The sequence below is a fragment of the Fundulus heteroclitus genome, chromosome 12, assembly GCF_011125445.2.
Source record: "Fundulus heteroclitus isolate FHET01 chromosome 12, MU-UCD_Fhet_4.1, whole genome shotgun sequence".
NCBI classification, from domain to species: Eukaryota; Metazoa; Chordata; class Actinopteri; order Cyprinodontiformes; family Fundulidae; genus Fundulus; species Fundulus heteroclitus.
The window spans coordinates 9,337,776-9,361,174 of NC_046372.1; the positions used below are offsets into that span (position 1 = coordinate 9,337,776).

The 23,399-nt window shown below is 41.7% G+C and overlaps 2 protein-coding genes across 2 annotated transcripts; one reads left to right on the plus strand and one right to left on the minus strand.

The window, feature by feature from the left end:
* Positions 1–1,820: 1,820 nt before the first annotated feature.
* Positions 1,821–7,660, minus strand: znf367 (zinc finger protein 367). Its single transcript, XM_012870040.3, has 5 exons — positions 7,051–7,660; positions 4,699–4,849; positions 3,992–4,111; positions 3,556–3,694; positions 1,821–2,520 (listed from the first exon to the last, which is right to left on the minus strand). Exons 1-5 carry the CDS (start codon positions 7,324–7,326, stop codon positions 2,259–2,261), a joined length of 948 nt encoding a protein of 315 aa, XP_012725494.1. The 5' UTR covers positions 7,327–7,660; the 3' UTR covers positions 1,821–2,258.
* Positions 7,661–12,046: 4,386 nt separating this feature from the next.
* LOC105931383 (intracellular hyaluronan-binding protein 4) lies at positions 12,047–21,409 on the plus strand. Its single transcript, XM_012870038.3, has 9 exons — positions 12,047–12,166; positions 12,257–12,488; positions 15,541–15,679; positions 17,648–17,788; positions 17,865–17,936; positions 18,023–18,097; positions 18,228–18,399; positions 20,960–21,148; positions 21,238–21,409. Exons 2-9 carry the CDS (start codon positions 12,275–12,277, stop codon positions 21,301–21,303), a joined length of 1,068 nt encoding a protein of 355 aa, XP_012725492.2. The 5' UTR covers positions 12,047–12,166; positions 12,257–12,274; the 3' UTR covers positions 21,304–21,409.
* Positions 21,410–23,399: the final 1,990 nt, after the last annotated feature.

Genomic DNA, 23,399 nt, shown 5'->3' on the forward strand with positions numbered 1-23,399 from the left:
AAGAAAATGTGCCGTGGCAGAAGTTTCTTTTTTTAGTCGGTATAAAAGCGGCAGTACAAGGTAATGTTATCTAGTCGGGCTAACGACCGTACCGTGGGCAAAGAAAAAGTGACGTCCTTCTTTCATCGAGTGCGAAGCGTAAAGCGGAGGACGAGAAGCATGGCGAAAATGTTCAGGAGAAACTGTAGCTTTACTGGAGCTTTACAGCAGACTGTTAATACGCAGACTGGTTTCTACCCCGACTGTACTCTTCACAAATGTTGATGCTTTCAAACAACCAGATGTCTTTATGCTAAGAGAGCGGAAAATGGCTTCTTTCAGCCAGCTGACGGGCAGCGTGCAGCAGCAGGTAGGGGTGGGGGGAAAAGGGGCTCCACGCAAGCCACCTTTTCTGTTTCCTTAGAAAGGCGTTGCATTACTAAGTTTGACGAGTGCTGGGTTCCTTAAGTCACTCGACTGTGTTTTGCAGTGTGAAATATTTCCAAACGACTAAAGTTCTCATGCTTTTAAATGAGGGTTAAAACGCAGCAGCCTTCTTTCAGCCTGCTGACTGGCTCTGTGCTGCAACTTGAGGGGGAAAACTGAGGAAACTCCAGTCTCAGGCACTTTTTACAGCCACCTGCAACTTTAAAGCTTGAGTCAGCAGTTTTTCTGCAAGTTTCCCCAAGTCCCTTTTTGAATAACTGCGCATGCGCAAGACCGTCTTCTGCTCTTCAGGGAGAACGCGTGGGGAAAAAAATCTCCCAAATCCACTCTGGTCTTATTTCTTTCTACTAAGGCCTTCCTCTTCTTCTCAAAAACATGAACACGGTTTGCTTCTTGCGACTCTCGCCCATGTTCAAAGTCTACGGTGAGAGCAGCGCAGCTACAATGAACGGCTAACACCGAAGCTAAACGCTAACCTAGCCGCTAAGCTAACCGGATACATAAACATTAGAAGTGCGCATGCGCAGCCAGCAAGCGGAAACTAACAAGGAACGTACACGGACTTTGGTGTTAGGTGAGTGCGTCAGAGTGATTGGCAGGTGGGACAACCAATAGATAAGGTGGTTCCCCCTGGAACCTGAGGGACAGAAGGGAATGAAAGCAGGAGCAAAACCCTGACAAATTCATGCCCTTCGGACCGAACAGCGGATTGGTTATAGTTTTTACAGGCCTGCAGCTCCCACAGAGAAGGATTTCCTTTCTGTGAACACATAATGTATTAACCACTTTCAGGATGGAAGGACGATTTTACCCATTATAAAAAAAAGTGTTTCTGAACAGGATTACCAACTATAGCTTTAAGCGCTGCGACGCCTCAATAGGAATGCTGGGCAATCCTCCTTTAGTTTACATGGGTATCCATATTTTTCAGAACTGAAAAGATTTTCAAACTACCAAAGTTGTTTCTTCTCTTAATCAGAACATTAAAATAAAATAAAAACCTTATGATAGTAACTGGCCCATGCCTCCTTGTGATAAGAAAGACAAAATGCATGAATGAAGTCCAGAACACAGGATAAGGGCAACCCCTGCTGGCTCTGCAGAGCATGGCAACATTAACAGACTGAGACCAGGGCCTGATTTTTGTTTAGTTTCTCCATGATCAGACTTTCCGGATTAGGCTTGCAATGATCGCCTCTCTCGTGTCTTTGCGTCTAACTTTGCCGCCGCCCGCCCCCGTTTTGTGAACAGAGTAGTAACAGTGAGGCTAAAAACAGTTTCCCTTCGGGGGGGCAGGGGGGCAATCTGACAGCGGGATCCGTGAACACACCCTGCATCATTCGGTCCATCTGAGCTTAGTCCACACATATATATACAAACACATCAGTCATACGCTTATTCCCACAATATACTTAAAAAAAAAAAAAACTCGTTACCAAAGTGCAAACAAAATCGAATCAAACCATAACAGGTATTCTTCCTTTGCCTTTAGAAGACAGAGGAAAGAGACATTCTTCATGTTGTCAAACCTACATTGATAGCAGCCAAAAGGTTCAAATGGAAGCTGAGTAAGGTGCTTTAGCTTGTGCCTTCCTGGTGCTGAGAGGGAGAGGGAGAGGGAGGGGGAGAGGGAGGGGGAGGGGGGGATGATTCTGTGCTTTAACACTGATCTCAGGCCAAGTTAGCTTCTTTCTCCAAGTCTGGTTGCACAACTTAATAAAGTGAACTAAACTAGGCGTTGATCTGCGTTTATGAAGAACTTTGAGCTACAGCACGTACTGCAGGAAGGCGGATTAGAGGAGGGGGGGGGAGTCCTGGGTGGGGGAGGGTCCTCAGGGAGACAGGTTGTTGGCCAGCTCGATGAGGGCCAGAGCGCCGTGGAGACGCTCCCTCTGCTCCTGAAGGCGTCGCCTGGCCGCCCCGCCCCCAGCATTAGCCTTCTCTTCCTCCGCGGCCTCCGGCTCTTCCCCGTTCTCCTCGTCAGAGTGGAGGAACCTCATGGGATCCTGCTGCTCCTGGTCCTCCGGCCTCGCCTTGCCCTGCGGCTTCGTCTTGATGGTCGTGGGAGCGCGCTGCTCGCGGGTTTCCCAGTACCTGGAGGATTAAAGAGGATCTCAATCAAAAAAAAAAACGTCTCGGCGTATATCAGCAGCAAAAATGAGAAGAAAAACTATTTTGCAGCATTGATGGCGGGCTTTGATACGGGAAACTGCCCGGGGCGACACAGCAAAGGGTGGAGTGGTTGGAGGAGACCGGGAAGCTCTAAAATTGCCTTAGAATGTTCAAGTTAAACTGTTTTACTGTTTTTAAATGTTCTTTTTTTGTTTCTACATTCTATCCCTACTTGCTTTTTTTCCCTATATTTTAATAATGTAAAGCACTTTGCATTGTCTCTGTACTGAATTGTGCTATATAAATAAATTTGCCTTGCCTTGCCTTGCCTTAAAGTCGGAGTCGGATCTGGACAATTTTCGGAAGCAATGTGTCCAATACACTTTTTTTTTCCTGACATACCAGAAATACGTCCAGCATAAACTGACCAAAACTGCAGCTGCTGCTCCAAAAAGCCCAAAGAACGGCGTTTCACTTTGTTTCCTGTACCTCTGAGCTCCTTCCATGGGTTAATATCTATGTTTATTAAAATGTTTTTACTGATTCGTTATTGAGCTGCGTGCTTCCAGACAAACTTTTATGGGGACGACTCAGAGATTTTACTTTGTATTTTCCCCAATCCGGATTTATTTTACTTTGCCATCATGTCTGACTCATGACTTATTCCCATATTTGATGGGAAACCAGAAGTAATAATCGGCACGACTTCATCCGATCCGATTTTACCGTCGGGTCGGATGCCAAGTCGGATCCGGCGTGTCTCGAGATTAAAACTCTTCGACGCGATTTTGATTCTTGTCATCATTTTTGTTTTAGACCATCTGGACATTGTATTCTTATTTTTTTTGTCTGTACCATTAACACTAAGTCAAATTCCTTGTAAGTGGAAACCTACTTGGCGATTAAACTTGATTCTGATTCTAAGATGATCAGGACAGAAATTCAAACGACAAAAGTAAACAACTTTAGGGTATGTTTCTCTGGCCAGATCGGCTCCTTTAGTGGGAATTTACTCACTTAGCCAGCCACTCTGCCACCGCCTTGTTGTCCACAGACTGAGCCTTTCCCACACCCGCCTTCGGTTCCTCTCTGTTCAGACGGGAGAAAGGATGCTTGGGGCAGTGGCGGTTGGCATGGGTGAACCGACTGCCACATCCTGTGCCCAAAAAAAAGAATAAAAAAAAACAAGAGACATGAATAAAAACAAATATAAAGACATGAGACAACATGTTATAGTCAATCTCTGTATTAATCAGAAGCAAAGCATCTACTCATGTTGTGGCTTTTAGGTACTTTCCAGGTGCTCCAACTGAGCCCCTTTAAAATAACACAAAAGTACCTAAAAGTGACTGAAAGTGAAAGTATGAAAAGGTCTGGGCTTGATCTGACAACGCCGCCATCAAGGCGATCGTATTTATTTTATTTATTTTTTTAAAAAGCATGGCCGACCCACCTTTCTCTGAGCAGACAAAGGGTTTTTCCCCGGTGTGCAGCCGCTGGTGAGTCTTCAGCTGGCCGCTCTGGACAAACGCCTTGCCACAGTTGGGGTAGTCGCACAGATAGGGTCTCTCTCCTGGATGGGGGGGTAAAAAATTGGACATCTTGATTACACACTTTCCCCTTTTAAACTAGTAATATATGCTGGAAACATACAGCAGAAATCAGAAGACAGGACTCTCGCTCACTGTTCTGATTTTCCAACAGATTGATAACATTTTAGACGCTAAAGCACAAAAATTTTATCTAAATTAGTTTAATTTTGGTAGGCTCCATAAATCCTGAAATAACACGCCGCGTTGATGGTATTTGGTCCAGCCGTGCAGTTAAGGGCTACTTCACAACTTAGTTTTTGATCGTGGCTCAACTTGAATTGCCTGGATTTTTAAATCTAGGACCTCCCTGAGGAACTACTGTGCTGCTGAATAATTGCAGCTTTTTAAGGTTCTGTTGATGTGAATTACTATCAAAAAGGAAAAAAAAAAATGCTCATATGGGAATATTAATCAGCTGCATTTCGACATCCAGTCCTCAGCTCCATCAATCGATTCACACCATCGTATAAAAAGTCTCCTGCGTCACCCATCCCTCCGCTGAAAGGTTCTGCTCCCATCGGCTGCATCCTGCATCTTCATCTACCAGCGGTGTCTCTGACACACTCACCTGTGTGTGTCCTCTTATGAGCCTGCAGGGACTTCTCTCTGGGGAACACCCGGTTGCAGATGTTGCAGCGGATGCGGCTGGAGGAGGTCTCGCCCTCGCTTATCAGCTCCCGGACCGTGTCTGCCCGTGGCCGGCCTCTGCGGATACCATCCTGGCAACCAGACACAATCTGATCTGTTAACTAGGGCTGTGCATAAAAATCGATATAAAGATTAATATCGATATTTTTAAAAACGATTTAATATCGATATTCTGGCTTTCAATATCGATATACCTCCCAACCTCTAGGGGGCGTTATTACAGCGCAACCATTACAGTTCACAGCGAAGGAGAGCAAGTGAGACGAATTTGTGGAACGGCCGACAGGATTTTAGAAGCTCCTTTGTCCCTAAAATCAGATGTTTGGGCACATTTTTGGTTTCTGTGACACGTTAAATGCATTGAAGCAAATGCACTTTATTTTCCTGTTAATATGTCTGTGATCAATAAATAGAACATAAACATAATATTTGGCTGATTTTGGTGATTGAATCACTGGGCATTAATTCAAAGTAATAAATATCGATATTGGAATCAAATCAAGCTGAGCTATGTATCGAGAATCGTATCGTATCGTGAGCTGTGTATCGAGAATCGTATCGAATCGGCTCATCCTAGATGATACCCAGCCCTACTGTTAACCAGTACTACTGACCAAGTACTCAATAATCCATATCCAAAGCCCAACCTACTAAAAGGGCTATTGTAGCCTTTAACCTTGTTTACTTTCTTTCTTTGCCATAGAAAGTACGCCTGGACCAGTTCTGTGTTTTTGTGTGTCTTCTCTCTAGTCATATGGCTGGTTAACATTAGCCTTGTTTCTGCTGGATGTTTAAAGGCAGCCATTCCTTCCCACTGTCGCCACATCATTTAGCCAAACAGCATTTATCCAAATTGGGCAATACGCCATCTATAACATTTGACCGTATTGTTATTATTAGGATTTAATAGCACTGGATTTGAATATGACTAGATTAGAAAAAGTTGAATTTGGACCAAAATAAATTATGTGTACCAGTATATGAATAGGACTAGTTTGTAAATGTATTTGTTGTAATTCGACAACATATAAATAAAACTCAACTGAATCTCTGCGAGACGCATATTAACATCATGTACAAAGCATATTAGCCCCTAAAGGTCTATTCATTTTGTTTTCCACCTGTGTTCTGTCAGCTGCAAAAATATGATGCAGCAGCAGATTTCTTACAAATTACTTCCATTACAAACTTCAGTCCTGAACATACACAAATATAAATTAATTTTCTGGCTCTTTAACTTCTCAGTTGTCAGTTTTAGCATTGTTTCTTATCCGAACATGCCTGGAAATAATATCTGCCGCAAAAAAACTTGCAAGGAAATTTGTATTTGTATCCTGTTAAGCAACTTTTTGAATTTTGTTAAAGAGGTAACTCTATTCCCACGGTCACCCCAAGTGTAAAAGTCTCTCTCAATATCCTTGAGAAAGACCTTCAGATGAAAAGCAAAACATTTTCAACAACAAAAACCTAAGTGTGTTTTTTTTTTGGGATCAAACTCAAAAAGATTTTACCATCAGGGAATGAAAAAATAAAATAAAACAGAAGTTAAACTGCAATGGCAATGTATGCCAAATGCATTTCAATGAGAGTTCATAGCAGAAGAAAAACTGAGGAGGAACATATTTCTCAAAGGCCATTTAAAAGATGTAATATATATATATATATATATATATATATATATATATATATATATATATATATATATATATATATATATATATATATATTCCAAAATATACAACCTTGTCAACTTTTATGCCGTGAGCATCCACAGATTGTCAATAATAATAATAATAATAATAATAATAATAATAATAATAATAATAATAATTTGTCCAGGTACACAGGGAGGTGGACAGATTGCAGGATTCAGTTATAACGTCCACGAGCTCACGTGTAATAAAAGGGCAACCATATTGGCTTCGCTGTAGCTCATTCACTTCCGGTTACATTTTTGGCGCGCGGCTACACGTCATGTTCTAAGAGCAGCTGCAGGGTTTAAAAATCCAGACTGTCACCGTCACACCCTAATGCGCGGGCGTTTTTTAAATGACTCTCCATCTTGGCCACATGAATAAAAATCGCATCTTTAATGCTCGCCTCTGCGTGTCAGAACCACATCTTTACACACGTGTCACTAATTACAAACTTCTGTCAAAAGGTTCGCAAGTCAACAATGGTAAACTTCATTCATTAGAAATAAAGAATAACTGAACAGCTCATCCAATGTGAAGCACTGCGCCGGGTTGTGAGTAAAAGCAATCTGTTTTACCTTGATCTGATCAGGAGACGGAGCGCTGTCCGCCTCCCTGGCTGTCTGTGACCCGGTCGGGGACGCGTCCCCGCTCGCAGAGCCCGGGCTCAGGGTCACATTGTGGGCGTTCTCTCCCCACTTCCAGGGGTAGACCATGAAGTCGCTGAAACCCGGGCTCGTCGGAGTCAGGCCCTCCAGCTTCCTGGGCTTGATCGGAGTCTTGATGACAGACACCAAAACCCTTTTGGGCGAGTCGTTGCAGAAAATGACGTGCGGGTGCTTGCTGTCGGCCATTATAGGTACAATAACAGCACACGTGCCTCAAAAAACGCAAAGAAAAAAAAAAGTAAAACTTGCTGTCTGCTTTAACAAAATATATATATGTCCAAAACGGCGCTTTTTCAGTCCGGGGTAAATATGTCCTTCATTTCCAGAAAGGTATATAAAAAAAAAATCTGCTTCAGAATATCCTAAAAGTAGCCAAGCAGGGAGCACTGTGTGAAATTCCCCTCCAGCCGCAGCGGCTCCTCTGAACTGACCTGTGTGTTCCTGCACTAGTGTCGTCCCGCGTTGCAAACTCCCGCCTGAGCAGTCTTCCGTCCAATAGCCGCAGAGATCCTACACCCTGTTTCAGGAGCAGCCAATAGAAGCCGTGCCCATGGCACCGCGAGCCAATCAGGAGAAGCTTTCGCTTGTGCGCGGAACCGTTTTCGTCCAATGGAATTTAAAACACCTGACGCGCGCTTTTGTAAGTTATCGCCGACGTTGGCCAATGAGGGACGAGCAGAAGGTGCAACGTAGCCAATGAGAATTACAGAGCGGTTAACTTTAGGTAGCAGATGGCTCCTTCCCGCGCTGAGGAGTCTGTTTATGTTATTACATGTTTTTTTTTTTTTTTTGCTTTAAAGGGAAAGGAAAGGCCCAGAGGCGCGAAAGTTACGTAATCATTTTTAGGGCGGAAATCGTTAGACAAAGGCTTTACTGTGTTTAGGGAATAGAAATCGAAACGCAAAGTTAAAAAATAATTTCCACTAAAGAGAAATTGAAATATTCTTTAAGGTTTAGGCAAAAGCTTATGTTTTGTTAGTCATCCATGGAGAGTTAAGGTGCAATATAAAAACCTACAAACCTTATTTGAAAGGTTTTTATCGAAAGATAAATCAAATTTATGTTCCAAGCCAGGATTCAAAACCACAACTTTCTTGATGCACAATGTGATGTCCTACATCTAGAAAGAAGGTACTAATTCATTCATACCTTCCTGACAAGAATGCACATTTAATCTTCATTGTGTACTTTTAATATTTGGGTATGAAATGACAAATATAGTTGGTAAAGAGGAAATCTGGTTTCAACTTGAAAATAAACTACGCTATTCCTTCAGGAGATCAGACCAGATTCAGTCTAATTTAAATTAATGAGTGAAGTTGTGCACTTCAATACTGATTTAAGCCGGCCCAAGGTTTACGAGAGCCAAGCTGTTGTTTAGGGCCCCAACACCAGGTGGCCCCAGGAGCACTGCGCTTCTCCTACAGATTAGAAATCTGGAAACTTCATATTTGCTTAGACAGAATACAGCTAATTTGAGATTTTCTCTGTTTAGTAAAGAGAACGAATTTCAATTGTTCAAAAAACTAATTATTAACAAATGTGCTTGTGCATGTATTTTTATGTACTTTGACACCGTCAACAGTCATCATTTTATGATACCCAAATAATCCTTTCTACTGCTTGTGTCCATAGAGGGCTCGTATGCTCGTATTCATGCATTATCAACCTGTTTAAAAACACATCTTACTTAACTTAATAACATGCAATTCCCCCAATTTGGTCTAGTTGCTTGCCACCACAAACAGTTAGACTTGGCCTGTTCTCCTCAAATTAACCAAGTGTATTGTGACTTGCAAAAGTATTCACTCCCTTGGAACTTTTCAAGTGTTGTTGCCTCACAACCTGGAATTAAAATTATTATTTTTTGAGACTTAACACCATTTCAGAACATTCCCACAACTTTCAATATGTATTTTTGTATTGTGAAGTAAGTAAACAACAAACAGAACAAAATAACTTCAGTATGCATAATTGTCCCCCCTCACACACACACCAACCCCCTGCCCAAGGTTACTAATTTGCCTGTTGCAGCAAAAACAACTACAAGTAGCTTGTCTCTATGAGCTTGCCAAATCTTGCCACTGGGACTTTTGCCCATTCCTCAAGGCAAAAATGCAAGCTCCTTCATGTTGGATGGTTTTTACTTGTGAACATCAGTCTTCAAGTTTACCCACAGGTTCTCAAATGGATTGAGGTCTGGAGCAGTGGCGCCTCCAGAAACTTTTCGTAGGGGTGGCCAGATGGGGCCATTTAAAAGCTTGGGGTGGCACACTGAAACTAAAAGCCATAATTTCAGTATTTTATTCTACTGTTGTAGTAAAGCTGCCTGTAGAAAACTATTTTAAAGACTTACGTAAACGCCTACTAACATATTTTGGTTTATTGTTTGATTTTTAATGTTACTAAGGATCTAATATGCATAGACCAGTAACAGCACAGTTAACATTTTGAGTTGAAATACAATTCCTGGTTATTGTGTAATTATTTTAGGAATTAGTAGTACATTTATTAATTTATTGAAAAACAAAACAATTACTAGGGGAAAGTAGAAACTGGCAGATACAACTAAAAGCGTGATAGAAGGTCAAGAAGAGCAGCTGCCTTGCGGCTGTGCATAACTAACATTCTTTGAAATTTAGTTATCATTCAGTGCCACATTTGGGACGCCTCTGGCTTCCTTTTCAGGTGGCAGCTACATCCCCATATCCACAGACATATATAATATCTATACCCATATCTTTGACATCTAGAAACACAGCATAATCCATCCATTTTCCAACACACTTATCCCTGCTGGGGTCGCGAGGGGTTGCTGGTGCCTATCTCCAGCTGTCAACGGGCGAGAGGCGGGGTACACCCTGGACAGGTCGCCAGTCTGTTGCAGGGCAGGACAAACAACCATTCACGCACACACTCACACCTAAGGAGAATTTAGAGAGGCCAGTTAACCTAACAGTCATGTTTTTGGACTGTGGGAGGAAGCCGGAATACCCGGAGAGAACCCATGCATGCACAGGGAGAACATGCAAACTCCATGCAGAAACCCAGGGTCTTTCTGAACTTGAACCCAGGACCTTCTTGCTGCAAGGCAGCAGTGCTACCCACTGTGACACTGTGCAGCCCACTGATCTCTATTTATTTACTGGATTGCTGATAGGCCCGAAAAACTTAAACTCACTGGCTGTCATCTTGCTACTCCCTACTCTCACAGAATCCCATAGGATTTGGTTGCAACAACAAAGCAGTTTTCTGGCTGTGGGAAAACGTTTCAGGTAATTTTACAGTCAGTGGATGTACTAACATCAAGTACTAAGAAAGTCATGTGCTGAAATATTTTGCATGTCATATATATTCATGACTATGAAAATTGTAGATTCACACTGAAGGCATCAAAACTATGAATTAACACATGTGGAATCATATACTTAACAAAAAAAGTGTGAAACAACTGAAAATATGTCTTATATTCTAGGTTCTTCAAAGTAGCCACCTTTTGCTTTGATTACTGCTTCGCACACTCTTGGCATTCTCTTGATGAGCTTGATGAGTCTATGCACAGCCTAATCATTTCCTCTTATTTATTGCTCTACATCACCATGTCACCAGGTGACTATGGACCAGTTCAAGCACTGAGTAAATGCCTAGAAGAAATCAATACGTGGATGTGCCAACATTTTCTTCAGTTGAATAAAAACAAAACAGAAGTATTAATATTTGGACCAATAGAGGAGAGATCAAGAGTTAGCACACAGCTTCAGTCGCTTCAGCTAAAAACCACTAATCAGGCCCGAAATCTGGGAGTAGTGATGGACTCAGACCTGAACCTCCAAAAGCATATAAAGACAGTTACAAGGTCGGCTTTCTATCACCTGAAGAACATTTCCAGGGTTAAAGGACTAATGTCTCAGCAGGATCTGGAAAAACTAATTTTTTCCAGATAATTTTATTTTTAGTCGAATAGATTACTGCAACGGTGTTTTCACAGGTCTGCCCAAAAAGTGGATCAGACAGCTGCAGCTGATGCAGAACGCTGCTGCCCGCGTCCTCACTAAGACTAAGAAAGTAGAGCACATAACCCCAGTTCTAAAGTCCTTCCACTGGCTCCCTGTATCTCAGAGAATAGACTTTAAAATACTTCTGTTAGTTAATAAATCCCTAAATGGCTTAGCACCTAAATACATCACAGACTTGTTATCAGTGTATCAACCCTCCAGACCACTAAGGACTTCTGGCTCCAGCCTGCTCTGCATACCTAGAACCAGAACTAAACACAGAGAAGCAGCATTTAGTTCCTATGCTCCGCTTAACTGGAACAAACTTCCAGAAAATTGTAAAGGTGCGGAAAGCATGAGCTCCTTTAAATCAAGATTAAAAACACATTTGTTTAGGATTGCCTTCAACTGTTCTAGTTAACTGAATCACAACTTTTTTGTTCTTTTTTTCTATCTACATTTTATTCCTACTTGCTTTTATTCTGTTTTATTTTGCTATATTTTAATCATGTAAAGCACTTTGCATTGTCTTTGTACTGAATTGTGCTATATAAATAAATTTGCCTTTCCTTGCCTTGCCTCGTTTGGATCGCAAACAACATTGGTGTTGGATACCGCCACCTACTGTACATGAATGTGTAACTACAGGCTTCACCTACAGTATTTCAAGTATTAGTTTTGTACCTTGTAAAAATCAGAACAATATTTTATATATAATCCTGATTGCTCTGTTCTTAATATCCCTTTCAGACTCCAGACTTTCTGCATCCTCTTCTCCACCCCCTTGTTCTCGGAGGCAATCAGATTCCTATGGTCTGACTAAGCACAGGCCAGTCTCCAGACTCGGACGGGCCAAAGCGTATTGATCAGTGAACAGCCTATTAATGAGCTCGAGGGCGTGGCGATACCTCCGCACGTGCAAACATTTAAAAGCTGCCCATAGCGGCTCTCGCGCTGTTTATGTTAGTCGCTGAGCGGAGCGGAAAGGTCCTGTCCGCGGTTGTCTTCCCCTGTAGCTGGACTGGAAAGCGGTACTCACTGTTTTATTTATTGACTTAAACTAAATAAATAAACTAAGTCCGCTTTTTTTAAATATATATTTGTTCCCCTCTCACGTGCAGGCGGAGGAGAAAATAAAAATGCTGCAAGCCGCCTTCGGGTGCGCAGTGGCGAACAGGTTCGGGAATCTTCTGGACGACGAAGCTGACCCGTTCGACCTGATCAGCGAGGTGGAGAAGGAGAAGAAGAAAAAGAAGAAGGAAGATGAGGACAAGAAGGGCAAGCAGAAGAAACCCGGGCAGAAGGAATCCCAGAGGAACAGACGTGTCCCGGTCGCTCCGGACCCGGTTCCAGGTGAGCCCCATCACCGCTGCAGATCCATCCGCGGTCCAGGCGGCTCTGTGCTGACAGGTGTTTCCAGAGGGAGCGATGGGCTCAGGCTGCGTCAGCTGGTGATGATGCACAGTCAGCGGAGCTGCTGCTCATCTGCTCTGCGTTTTGGCTGCTGTTCTGCTTCAGCTTTTCCACAGGGTTCTTTGCATGCCTGGACCTACGCTTCGCTGTCAAAGCCGGTCCAAAGTTTTGCAGGACCCTGGGCACAATTAGTTTTTTTTGGGGGGCGGGGAAATGTCATTAAAAAAAAAAACTACCAAAACCAACTATTTCACCCAAAAGACTGTTAAATAAACTCTTAAAGGTTACCAAGCTCATGTTTAAAAGTCAAAGCTAGTATGGTTAACGCATTTGAAAAGCTGAAATTAAAGTAATGTTTTGAATATACGTTGAAACTGGTAAACAGTTACCCAAGATTTCGTGTTGTTGGATATTGCCGTGAAGGGTCCAACAAATGACTCGGCATAATCTACCTAGTTTTATTTATCTTGGGGGGTCAGGATGTTAATTATGTCTTGGTCTGCTTTGGGCTGCCTGTTTATGCTGTCAGGATGCTTCGCAGAATGTTCCTGTAAAACCAAAAAAGGGAAAAACCATAACAGTTTTCTAGTATTACCGCGTTAAGGGAAAAATTTAAGCCGGTTATATGGAAAGTGACCCAATTGTTTTTCTTAAATTAAAACCATTATTACACTGCTGCAAAAAAGTTTGCTACAGCTATGTTGTCGGCAACGATATTTTGACAGATGGACACAATGCAATGAGCGACAGAACACTGGTCAATGTTGACATATGCTTCAACATGAGAAAATGCTTCGTTTTTGTATGTTCAGGGCGGTGGTTGCGTCATTTTTCCGAATGAAGCGTAAGGGGGGAGGCAAGACTTGTTTCGGTTCAGTCATGGGTAAGATGGATTTAATATCACTGTTGCTTTATAAGTCAGTAGCTTAAAATATCTTTATCAGGCGTACACAGCAGTGGGAGAATATAGCACAATATGGAATAAACGCAGATCTGAACCTTTGATGGTCTAATAAAGCATGCACTGGTGTCAACTCAGTTGAGCTTGGAGGTTGAGACAACAAACCTGTGGCTGTGAAAGGGGACGACAGACATCGGTTACCCTGTATTTGCGCAGGGTGCCTCTAAGTGCGAGTTTGAAGTTGTTCTCGGAGCAGATGTTTCATGTTTGTGCTTCAAGTGGACCCAGTGAGCGATGGACTCCTGCTTTGCCTTTAACCCACTCAATGATCTTAAGCCTACAGGAGGAAATGGCGATATAGAATATGGCACTTTTATTTATCTTTCGTAACCCCAAATTCTGTAGCGGCGTAGCCATTTAGGCTCTGCTCTTCACTGCTTCTCACTTTTCTATATGGCTATAGAAAAATAGGCTATTTGGGAACTGATTGTCCGTTCCCAGCGTTATTTTTGTTCAATGATTCCCGACGGAGGTGGTGAGGGGAGTGGAAACAATAATTTTTTTTTTCCAGTTCTGCGCTGTGCAAGAGGTATAAACATGGTGTGGAAAATACAGAAATACAAACTGTAAAGAGGGAGGAGGAAGCGGTCTTTGCTGAAGCTCCCAATGTTACAAGACCCTAAAAATGCCCCCTACAAGCACTCACCGACATTACCGTGTGACTAAATTGATTATGTGCTCCTGAATTCAAGCGCAAGGCGACGCTGCAGCCCCACAGGCCCAGCCAGGCCCACTCATATCTACGCCCCTCGGACCAGAACTTGCACAGTAGGCCCTAGCATGTCTTTAAAATTAAAAATTTAATTGGTTTTATGCCATGTCCTCTTTACATCATCATTGGAACATCTGCAGAACTGCAAACAGCAGCAGTAAATCCTTTTTTCTCAGGGACAACCAGTGGTGTAGTAGCTGGAGCACAAATGGCAGCTGCAGATTACTTGATAGCAACATAAACAATATGCTTATATTTTTAAAAAAAATACCTCAACTGCCATTCAACTGACTACATATGTTGTTGCAAACTACAAATTGTAGTTTTAAAGGCCTTTTAAAAGCAGTAACTCTTAAATTCCAGCATACTTACACTGCACTGTAAAAACGTTTAGTTTAAGCTCTTTCAAATAAGCTAACTTTGTTTTGAAGTAAAAGTTTTCAGGTTTTTCTGAGCACTCCCCAGTGCGGCCACTAAATAATGACCCCCTGGCATCTCTGTCTAGAGGAGGACTCCACTGGACCCCTGAAGGCGTGCTATAGCAGCTCAGCTGGTACATGGATGATGGCAGCTATTAAGTTTGTTTCAAACAAACCGTGGTTCGTTTCCCTCCTTATGTGTTTAAACCAGTGGTCTCAAATTCAAATCCTTGAGGGCTGGTGTCCTCCAACTCTCAGATGTTACCCTGCCCCTAAATTCCTGAATCAATCGGCTAAACTACCTCACTAGCAGGTGAGCTCTGCTAATGAGCTCATATTGGAGTCAGGTGTGTTGAAGCAGAGATGCATCTAAAAGTTGCAGGACACCCACCCTCGAGGAGTGGAGTTAGAGACCACTGGTTTAAACAGTCTCTGACATAAGGGGCCTTATAAAGAGCTGGTCATCCCAACGAGCTTACCTTACCGGTTCCTTTCAGCTGTAGATGAGCTGCTGCTCCAACAAACTGCACCACAGAAGACGGCTGTGGCCATCAGAGTTTAAAAAAAAAAGGTCTTCAGGAGTATGCGCTGCACTCCAAAAAAATCTGCCCTTCCCTTCCTGTAAAGATCATCATTAGAAATGTTTGAGAGAGACTTTTTATTTTTAGCACTTGTTTTTATCATGTAGCACTTTGGGATTTGCATATATAAAACGCATTACACGTTTTATTATCATTGATATGGTCAATGCTTACAGGAGACCACTATTTGCTTTTAAAATATTATTTTATTTTTTCTCTTCTGACCTCTAAATGTGGGTTCTGTGGTGTGAAGTATTGGGGGGGCGGGGGGAGCTGACCGACTTCTAAATCAGTGTTTTGCCTGCGTCTGTGTCGTCAGGGCGAATGCAGCAGGGATGTCTGCCATTAGTGGCGGAGGGCAGAGACAGAGCCGAGGCCCCAAAGAGCAGGAAGAGAGGAGGTGCTGCAGTCCAAGGGAGACTCAACCAAGAGGGACCGCTGGAGTTTTCAATCCCAAAGTATGTAATTATGCATAATGTGTGGTTTCTGTGTTGGCTTATAATGTATCAAAACTTTCTAACTTGTTTTTCAATTTTCTATAAATATGGAATTGACGAAAGTGTATTTATCCTTTTTTGTGAAGTTTTTTTCATTTACGTTTTCCTGCTAATACTGAAAAATGGATAGTAAAATGTTGGTTCTTTTTCATTTTAGCTTCAAAGCATTGTGTAGGGTTTTGCAGCTCTAAACCAAATTTGATTTAATAGGACTGAGGGCAAAAATGGCTCTTGGGATTGTAAAGGTTCCTGATCACCGGAGCAGAAAAAAATCTGATTTAATTGAATTATTTACAACCGTTTAGCTGTTTGAACACATTTTTGTTGCGCACTTTGCCCTTTGACTCAATTGCAGCTAATATTTCAAGCGCAGCTGTTTAGGTTTATGTTGCGAATAATAGCTATAAAGCATATATGCTGCTCAAAAAAAGTAAAGGGGACACTTGAACAACACAATGCAACTCTAACTCACTCCCACTTCTGTGAAATCAAACTGTCCACTTAAGAAGCAGCACTGACTGACAATCAGTTTCACCTGCTGTTGTGCAGCTGGAATAGACAACGGATGGAAACCAGAGGCAGTTATCTACTGTATGTGACCCAGTAAAAGACCCTTTGGTTTTGCATTAACAGTCTGAAAATGGGCGTTTTTCTGTTGTTTAACAGCTGGGTTTAGGCCCTTTATTTTTCTCAGAGAGGTAGAACTCTTAATTGCATTGTGCTTTATCGGCACTTTGAGTTACCTGAGACATGTTTGCTGTAGACACTACTGGCCCAGGTAACTGGTCGTAAACCAGGAGCTAGCCCAGTTCTCAAGTAGGTAAATCTGCAACAAGGGAAGCCGTAACCTAAGTAAAGCAAACGTAGCGACAACTTTTGAGCATCACACTCTGTCTGTAGATAGTTTAACCAAATAATTTGAGTAAACCATCTCTACCAAAGAACTGCTTTCAACTGTTTTTTGTATACAGTGAAAACTGACCATATTTAACTAATGTGGGGAAATTAAGTTAGAATGTGTTGCATTTCTGCACACAAACTGCCTTTAGGGTACAGGCAATTTTAGAGAACCCCACTCAGAACTTGAACTGCTTAAGATTTAGTAAAAAAAAAAAAAAGGCTTTCTGTATAGGAGAGGTAATTGTATTAACCTTGATGCTATTTTATTTTTCCTTCAATTAAAATTATAGGTGGTCTTAGAGCTTGGCGATAAATCGATTAATTCGAATTTAAAATTATTTAAGATTTCATTTTTGGAAAATCTGGATTTTATTTTGCCAATATACTCATTGGGTTTCCATGAAGAGAACAGCATGTGATGCTGAATATATGTTTAGGCAAATATATTGTCAAAATATTGTTAAGTGGAAACCTTTTTTTACCATAATATGAGGTACTTCATTTACTTATTTACTTTTTTTTTTTTAACTTAGTTTGAAGTTCACAAGTGCAGTGAAGCCTGTTCTTAGCTCAATGTGTAATACCACTAGCAGCAAATGTTTTGTTATATTTTCATTGTTTATAATGGCACGGCTGCCATCTTGTTTTACAAGCATGTTTCACAGCTTGTTTTTAGTTGCACTTTGAATTCAGGTCAACTCCCTGACGAAATGCTTAACATAAAAGCAAGGTTTTAAAATAATTTCTTTAATTTCTTTTTATGAAACAAAAAGGAGGAAAAAATCGATTAATCGGATTTGGTATGATAAAATCTGAGATTTATTTTTTAATCCATATCGCCCAGCCCTAGGTGGTCTGTTCTATTTAGTCTTGTTGAGAGGCTACGGCTTGGCCTGAACAGTTTGAGAAGTATTGCATTGAGCTCTGTCACCAACTCTTACTACTTCATAACGTACATATATTTAACGCTACTCTCAACAGGAGAGTTAAAATCTTGCAGCTGACGTAAACTGTTGTTGTGGTTTCCAGGCCATCCTATAACGAAGCCTCTGACTTCAGCGGCAGAGGGGAGTTCAGTGGCCGGAGAGGAGCAAGAGGCGGGGGATACTCCAGGAACTCTGATAACTTTTATCAGAGAGGCAAGAGAGATTATGACCGGCATGATGGAACGTAAGGTTCTGCATTGAAGCGTACATTTGGAAGGTTTATGTATTGTGGGCAGTGGATGATAATGCAATGGTTGCAGAGGGATCTCTTCTGAAGAGAAGCGAGGAGGCAGAGGCCCCTGGAACTGGGGCAATGCTGTGGAAGCTGCAAGGTGAGTGAACTTTAACACAGAAACGGCAGCTGTGGTACTTCCGGCACAGTACACGCCTAAAGTATTGAGTTTTTTTCCCTCTCAAGTGAAATGGAGGTAACCACAGATGCTGGTGTCAAAACTGAGGAGTCACAATCAACTCTGGAGGAGACGCCAAATCAGTGAGTCACTAAAGAGTCATTGTTGAAAACAAATGCAGAAAATGTGATGTTTTGGTAACCTGTGTGCGCCAAAGTTTTTTTTTACATGAATATTAAGAACAGTAATAAAGTTCATCGGCCCACGTTTCAGAGTGACTGATGAGGACAACGAGATGGTGGTCCAGGTTGCCATGGAGATGACCCTGGATGAGTGGAAGGCCATGCAGGAGGAGAACCGTCCCAAAGCGGAGTTCAATATCCGTAAAGCACAGGATAAGATTCCCTCCAAAGCGAAGGTCATTCACCAGTCAAAGCACCTGGAGGTGAGAATCAAATGAAATGTTCTTTAATGGTGCATGTGCTAACAGGTTTACCCTTATTTCCTTTTTGTGGCACTAGTGGTCTTTGTTTGAAAGTGGGTAGACAGGAAGTAGGATTGAGGGGGTGATAAGACGCGCTGCAAAGGTTTGGGTAACAGGCGGGTCAGTCCACAGCATCAATGCCTTCTTCTTGTAGGAACTACTAAAACACACTACAGCCACATGAGGTCTTGCACCCACACTATTACTAACCCACTGCCAAAAACTGGTCATGCTGGAGGATGTTGCCGGCAGCAGAACGTTCTCCATGGCATCTCCAGACTATCACGTGCTCAGCCTGAACCTGCTTTTATCTGTGTAGATAAAGATTTATCGTTTGAGCAGACACATGCATGATGAAGCACTGTGAATACTTCCTGGACAAACTGTATCTTTTAATGTTTTTGGCCTAACCAGTTGCTTTTTACAGAGGTCTAAATGTTAAATGGAGTGCATTTTAACAAACAACACCCTTGGCAGATGTATATTTAAACTTACTTTCTATTTTACCAACATGGCTCTTATTTGGAAGCATGATTTCTGTTTTAAAGGAGCCCAGTTATTCCTGCCTAGAGCTAAAGATTAGGGTGCTGGCAAAGAGGCCAGACCTGGAGCTCGTTTCATAAAATGCTCATAAACGGCAGCAACTGTGAGAAACATTTTATTGTTTTAATGGCATTAAATACCTTTCCAGATTATTGCAATGACAGTAAATGATCATCAGCATCCCACGTTTTGTTTAAATGTAAATATATTTTTGCAGATTTGATACTTGCGACATTCTTTCCTCTTTGGAGATGCCTGTCATTTCTTCTCAGACACTCACTCCCTTGTTGAAAGAACAAACTTTAAATCTACCATATTTTCTGTATATTTTTGGGCTTAAATATATGAAATGTAAGACATATATCACAAATTATGTACTTTTGGTACAGTGTGTGTGTTTGGATTAAGAGCGTTTAAAGTTTAGTGCGCTACTGCTTTTTTGCCAAGTCATCGTCTCTTATTTCCTACATGTTTATCAGCTGACCTTCTGCAGCTGAAAGTTTAATTCTTTACGCTGTTGGTGTCCAAAGTCCGTCCACAGGGGCTGACATTAACAAGGCCTTCCAGCCTTACTAATGTATCCTGGCACATGGTACATTGTCTCAGTGGCCTTTCCCTCCTCCCCACTCAGAAATAATTATAAAAAAAATTGTCAAAATTTCAAGCTTTCCAACTTTTAAAAAAAATCTCTGCTGACAAAGGGATTTCATGGCATACGATTGCGTAACATTAACGTTCCACCCTTAAATTTAGGTAGAACTTGCATCTGTTTCATAGCAGTAGCTCCTCAGTGTATAAAGTTGCAAACTTTTTTTTTTTTTTTTTCTTTTTTGACATGTTCAACAATATCAGTGGTTTAGCTGGAGATGTAAAATATGTTTTTAGACCGATATACTTGAAGATCTTGACTGCAGTTTGCAAAACTACTTGCATCCTAATGAGAGGTGGGTAGAGTAGCCAAAAATGTTACTCCAGAGTAGCACTACTTCAACATTTACTCAGAAGTAAAAAGTAATCAGCCAAGGAATTACTCAAGAGTAACAAAGTATTCAGTAAATCCTACTCAAGTACTGAGTAAATAAATTAATAAAATTTCAAAACTATTGAATTGGACTGACAAAATATAAGGTTATGTGCAAATTCTGGTATCTTTAAAGACAAAAATAAAAAAAAATATACAAAGAATAACATATTTTCAAAACAATTTCAGGCAGAACAAAATGATTTCTAAATAATTTTTTCCAAAATTAAACTTGAAAGCGATACTTCCAGCAGTTAATATGAGTATGTTAGAACAGTGCAAAATCCTTCCAATGACGATATCTACAGTTTACATTCATTTGACCTACAAATGGTTCAATGAGCTCAGCAGATGGAAAATAAAAATAACGCTTGTGCACAAATAAGAAGTCTCATTTTAACAAACTAATTTTTGGTTAAGACAAGTATGTTCTTTACTTTTGAAGTTACTTGCAGTAGGTAGATTAGCCAGAAATTTTACTGAAGGGTAGCGATACTGGAGTAATATGACTCAAGTAAAAAGTACAGTGCAGTAAAACTACTCCTAAAAGTAAATTTTGTTCAAAAAGTTTTGCAAGTAAATGTAACTTGAGTTATTGTAACTAGTTACTACCCACCTCTGATCCTAACATGCCTCAACATGTACGGCCTATTAAAATATAAATGTCCAAGTTGGTTCTGAGGGGCAGCCTGTTGGTATAATGTGAATTTTGGAGCTTTCTGGTGCAGCTCCAGAGGAACCCTTTGTTTGTTGGAAGGGGAATTAGCCCCACAGAGAGGACAGCAGTATTTTGCTGATAAAGGGCATGTCTGTACCATATAAACACATAATTGGCTAGATTTTACCAAAAGGCACCCATGATTTAACCTCAAATGTAAATTTTATGACTAGCCTGCAGAGCTAAAGGGGCTGATAGTTGGGACATTTGTATAAACTCTGTTTGCATCCAATTTTCAGAGCACAAAGGAGACTGTAGAGGAGATTGAGGAAGAAGCAAACTTCTTTCGCAGGTCCATGAATGACATCACCACCATGTTGGACATAAACTTTGGGACTCTTGGACGGCCCAGTCGTGGGGGCCGAGGAAGAGGAGCACGAGGAGGTCAAAGCGTTCGCCCAGAACAAGCCAGACCTGTATATGAAAGGGTATGTTCTCAACTCCCACACCTCATATCACAAGTGTAGCTGATATTAAAATGTTTGTATCACATCACCCCCTCCTCCTCCCCAATTAGGAGGATGAAATGGCACCTAATCCTGATGACCCAGAGGACTTTCCCGCCCTATCAGCAGGAAGATGATTGAATTAACTTGCCGCCTTCTACTAAATTCTTCACATTTCTGTTCTTGAGGTTCTGTTGCACTTCTAACACTGTTCAATAAAAGCTTTTGCAAAGTTAGCTTTCATCTTCTGGTACACACGCCTGATGACAAATGGGGATTTTAACCAAAATACAGTTTCATGTCAAATGAGCATGCAGTTAATTTCAGGATGTTTTCAAAAAGTGAAACTTGTTCACTTTTAATATTTTAAGAACTTTTGTTTTGATATAAAAAAAAAACAGAAATTCAGTTTTCACATTTGGTTATTTAAATAAAAATGTGAAATTTTTACTGCACATCACTAAGATGTACTCTACAGTACCATATATGCACTGCATTAGTTGGTCGGAGGGGGGGCTGCACAGTGGTGTGAAAAAGGTCTTTGGTTTGAAGCCCTGCCAGAGATCTTCCTTCATATTCTCATTGTGTACTCTGGTGTGTTAATGGGTCTCTCCTTAATAATTTCCATCAAAAGATGCTTCTCCTTTGGTCATCTGCCATGACTGGAGCCATCAGCTAGGTGGCGTCATCAGATGGTTACCAACAATCGTATGTTTTGACCCTTTACTGTAACTCTCTGGATGTCGGGTCAGCAGTGGTGGCCACCCACTACTCACTCCCTCCTGTTCCAGAGCCCAACATCGGGCTCTCTGCTGCCTCACCCAATCTTCACACTGCTTGTTTTCTCTCACTTCCTGTCAACCCCACTGCTGTTGGCACCTTCCAAGCTCGCAGAGCTGGGAAACCTCTACATCCGATCTACACTGTGGGTACGACCATGTCTGCCAACCCTTATCCTGGCAGTCCTGCAGCAGCTCTTTGTAACGATCTGACTTCCTCATTATTGGCTGCTCACAACCGTCTTCCCTTGTCACCGTTGACTCGATCAGAATGATCTTTGACGACAATACTGCATCGGGTCTGTTCAGCTGTTTGAACGATATCCGAGAATTGAATCCTTCTCTTTAGATCAACCGTAAACTCCCATGATTGGGCTGTCTCCGGGAGGCTCCTCAATGAATATTTGTGGATGCTTGATGTAAGGGTGTTTTCTTTTTTTCCTGCTCCAAGATGTCGGTGAGCATTGCTAGTACTTTGTCATGGCACCACCTATACCTAAACTGAGACAGGGCAGTCCATCATCCTGTCAACATGTGTACCATGGTTCCATTTTGCCCAGAGAGCTTACATGTAGGATCGTCTCTCGTGCCCAATCTATGCAGATTCACAGGCTTTGGAAGAGCAGGAAGGGATAAGTGGGTATAGATGATGGATGGTTGGGCCGCCTTTTGCAAGAATTGATGCATTAGTCCACGGTGGCATTGGCTGATCACCAGCCTGTGTTCTTCAGCTTGTGTCCATTGAGTCTGCTGTCTCTTACCTTCCTCATGTGGTTTTCTGGCCAGTCAAGCACATGGCCATAAGTCATTTACGCAGATATTTCTACTTTTGGCAGTGTGGGCAGGAGCAAGTTCCTGCTGGGAAATAAAATTAACAACTTCATCAAGCTCGTCAACTGAAAGGCACAAATTGCTCTAAAACTAAGTTTAGACTGGATAGAGGACCAATGGTTCCTCAAATCATTGAATCTGAAAACTTTACTTGACCTTAAGCAGCTTCAATTTGCCTCTTCAGTCTTCAAATCTAGGAGTTTGAATAAATTAAAATGGGCTTTCATGTGACTGTCAGTGAACACTGTCTCGCTTTGTCCTTTCACTTAACTTTCCCCTATTTTAAATTTGAGATGTAGCTGTACTAAGGCATAGGGTGGAAATGAAAGGTGGATGGCATGGGGCTTTAAAAAGACATTTGAGATCCTAACCCCAGCCTTAAATTTAATGGAGTTATAGATCACTGGATTAATTTACCGGACCATCAATAGTGGAAGAAAAGGGACCCAATAGTAACCTGACTCTCGCCAGCTGTATGTCGCTCCGCCTAGCTCCACTCACATCCATCTGGGACATCGCCCATAGAGAGTGATTTCTCTAACCAATTTTATTGTCTGGCCAATCAGGACGCAGGGCTGGAGTTTCAAAGATGTGACGTAGTGGAGATGCGACAATGACGTGAG

Excerpts from the sequence above, each read along its gene's own strand:
- znf367 (XM_012870040.3), bottom strand. The coding sequence starts at position 7,326 with ATGGCCGACAGCAAGCACCCGCACGTCATTTTCTGCAACGACTCGCCC. Across the intron at positions 4,850-7,050 it reads CGTCTCCTGATCAGATCAAG|GATGGTATCCGCAGAGGCCG; the intron begins GTAAAACAGATT and ends TCTGGTTGCCAG. Across the intron at positions 4,112-4,698 it reads TCATAAGAGGACACACACAG|GAGAGAGACCCTATCTGTGC; the intron begins GTGAGTGTGTCA and ends CCCCCCATCCAG.
- LOC105931383 (XM_012870038.3), top strand. The coding sequence starts at position 12,275 with ATGCTGCAAGCCGCCTTCGGGTGCGCAGTGGCGAACAGGTTCGGGAAT. Across the intron at positions 15,680-17,647 it reads CTGGAGTTTTCAATCCCAAA|GCCATCCTATAACGAAGCCT; the intron begins GTATGTAATTAT and ends TGTGGTTTCCAG. Across the intron at positions 18,098-18,227 it reads CTGGAGGAGACGCCAAATCA|AGTGACTGATGAGGACAACG; the intron begins GTGAGTCACTAA and ends CCCACGTTTCAG.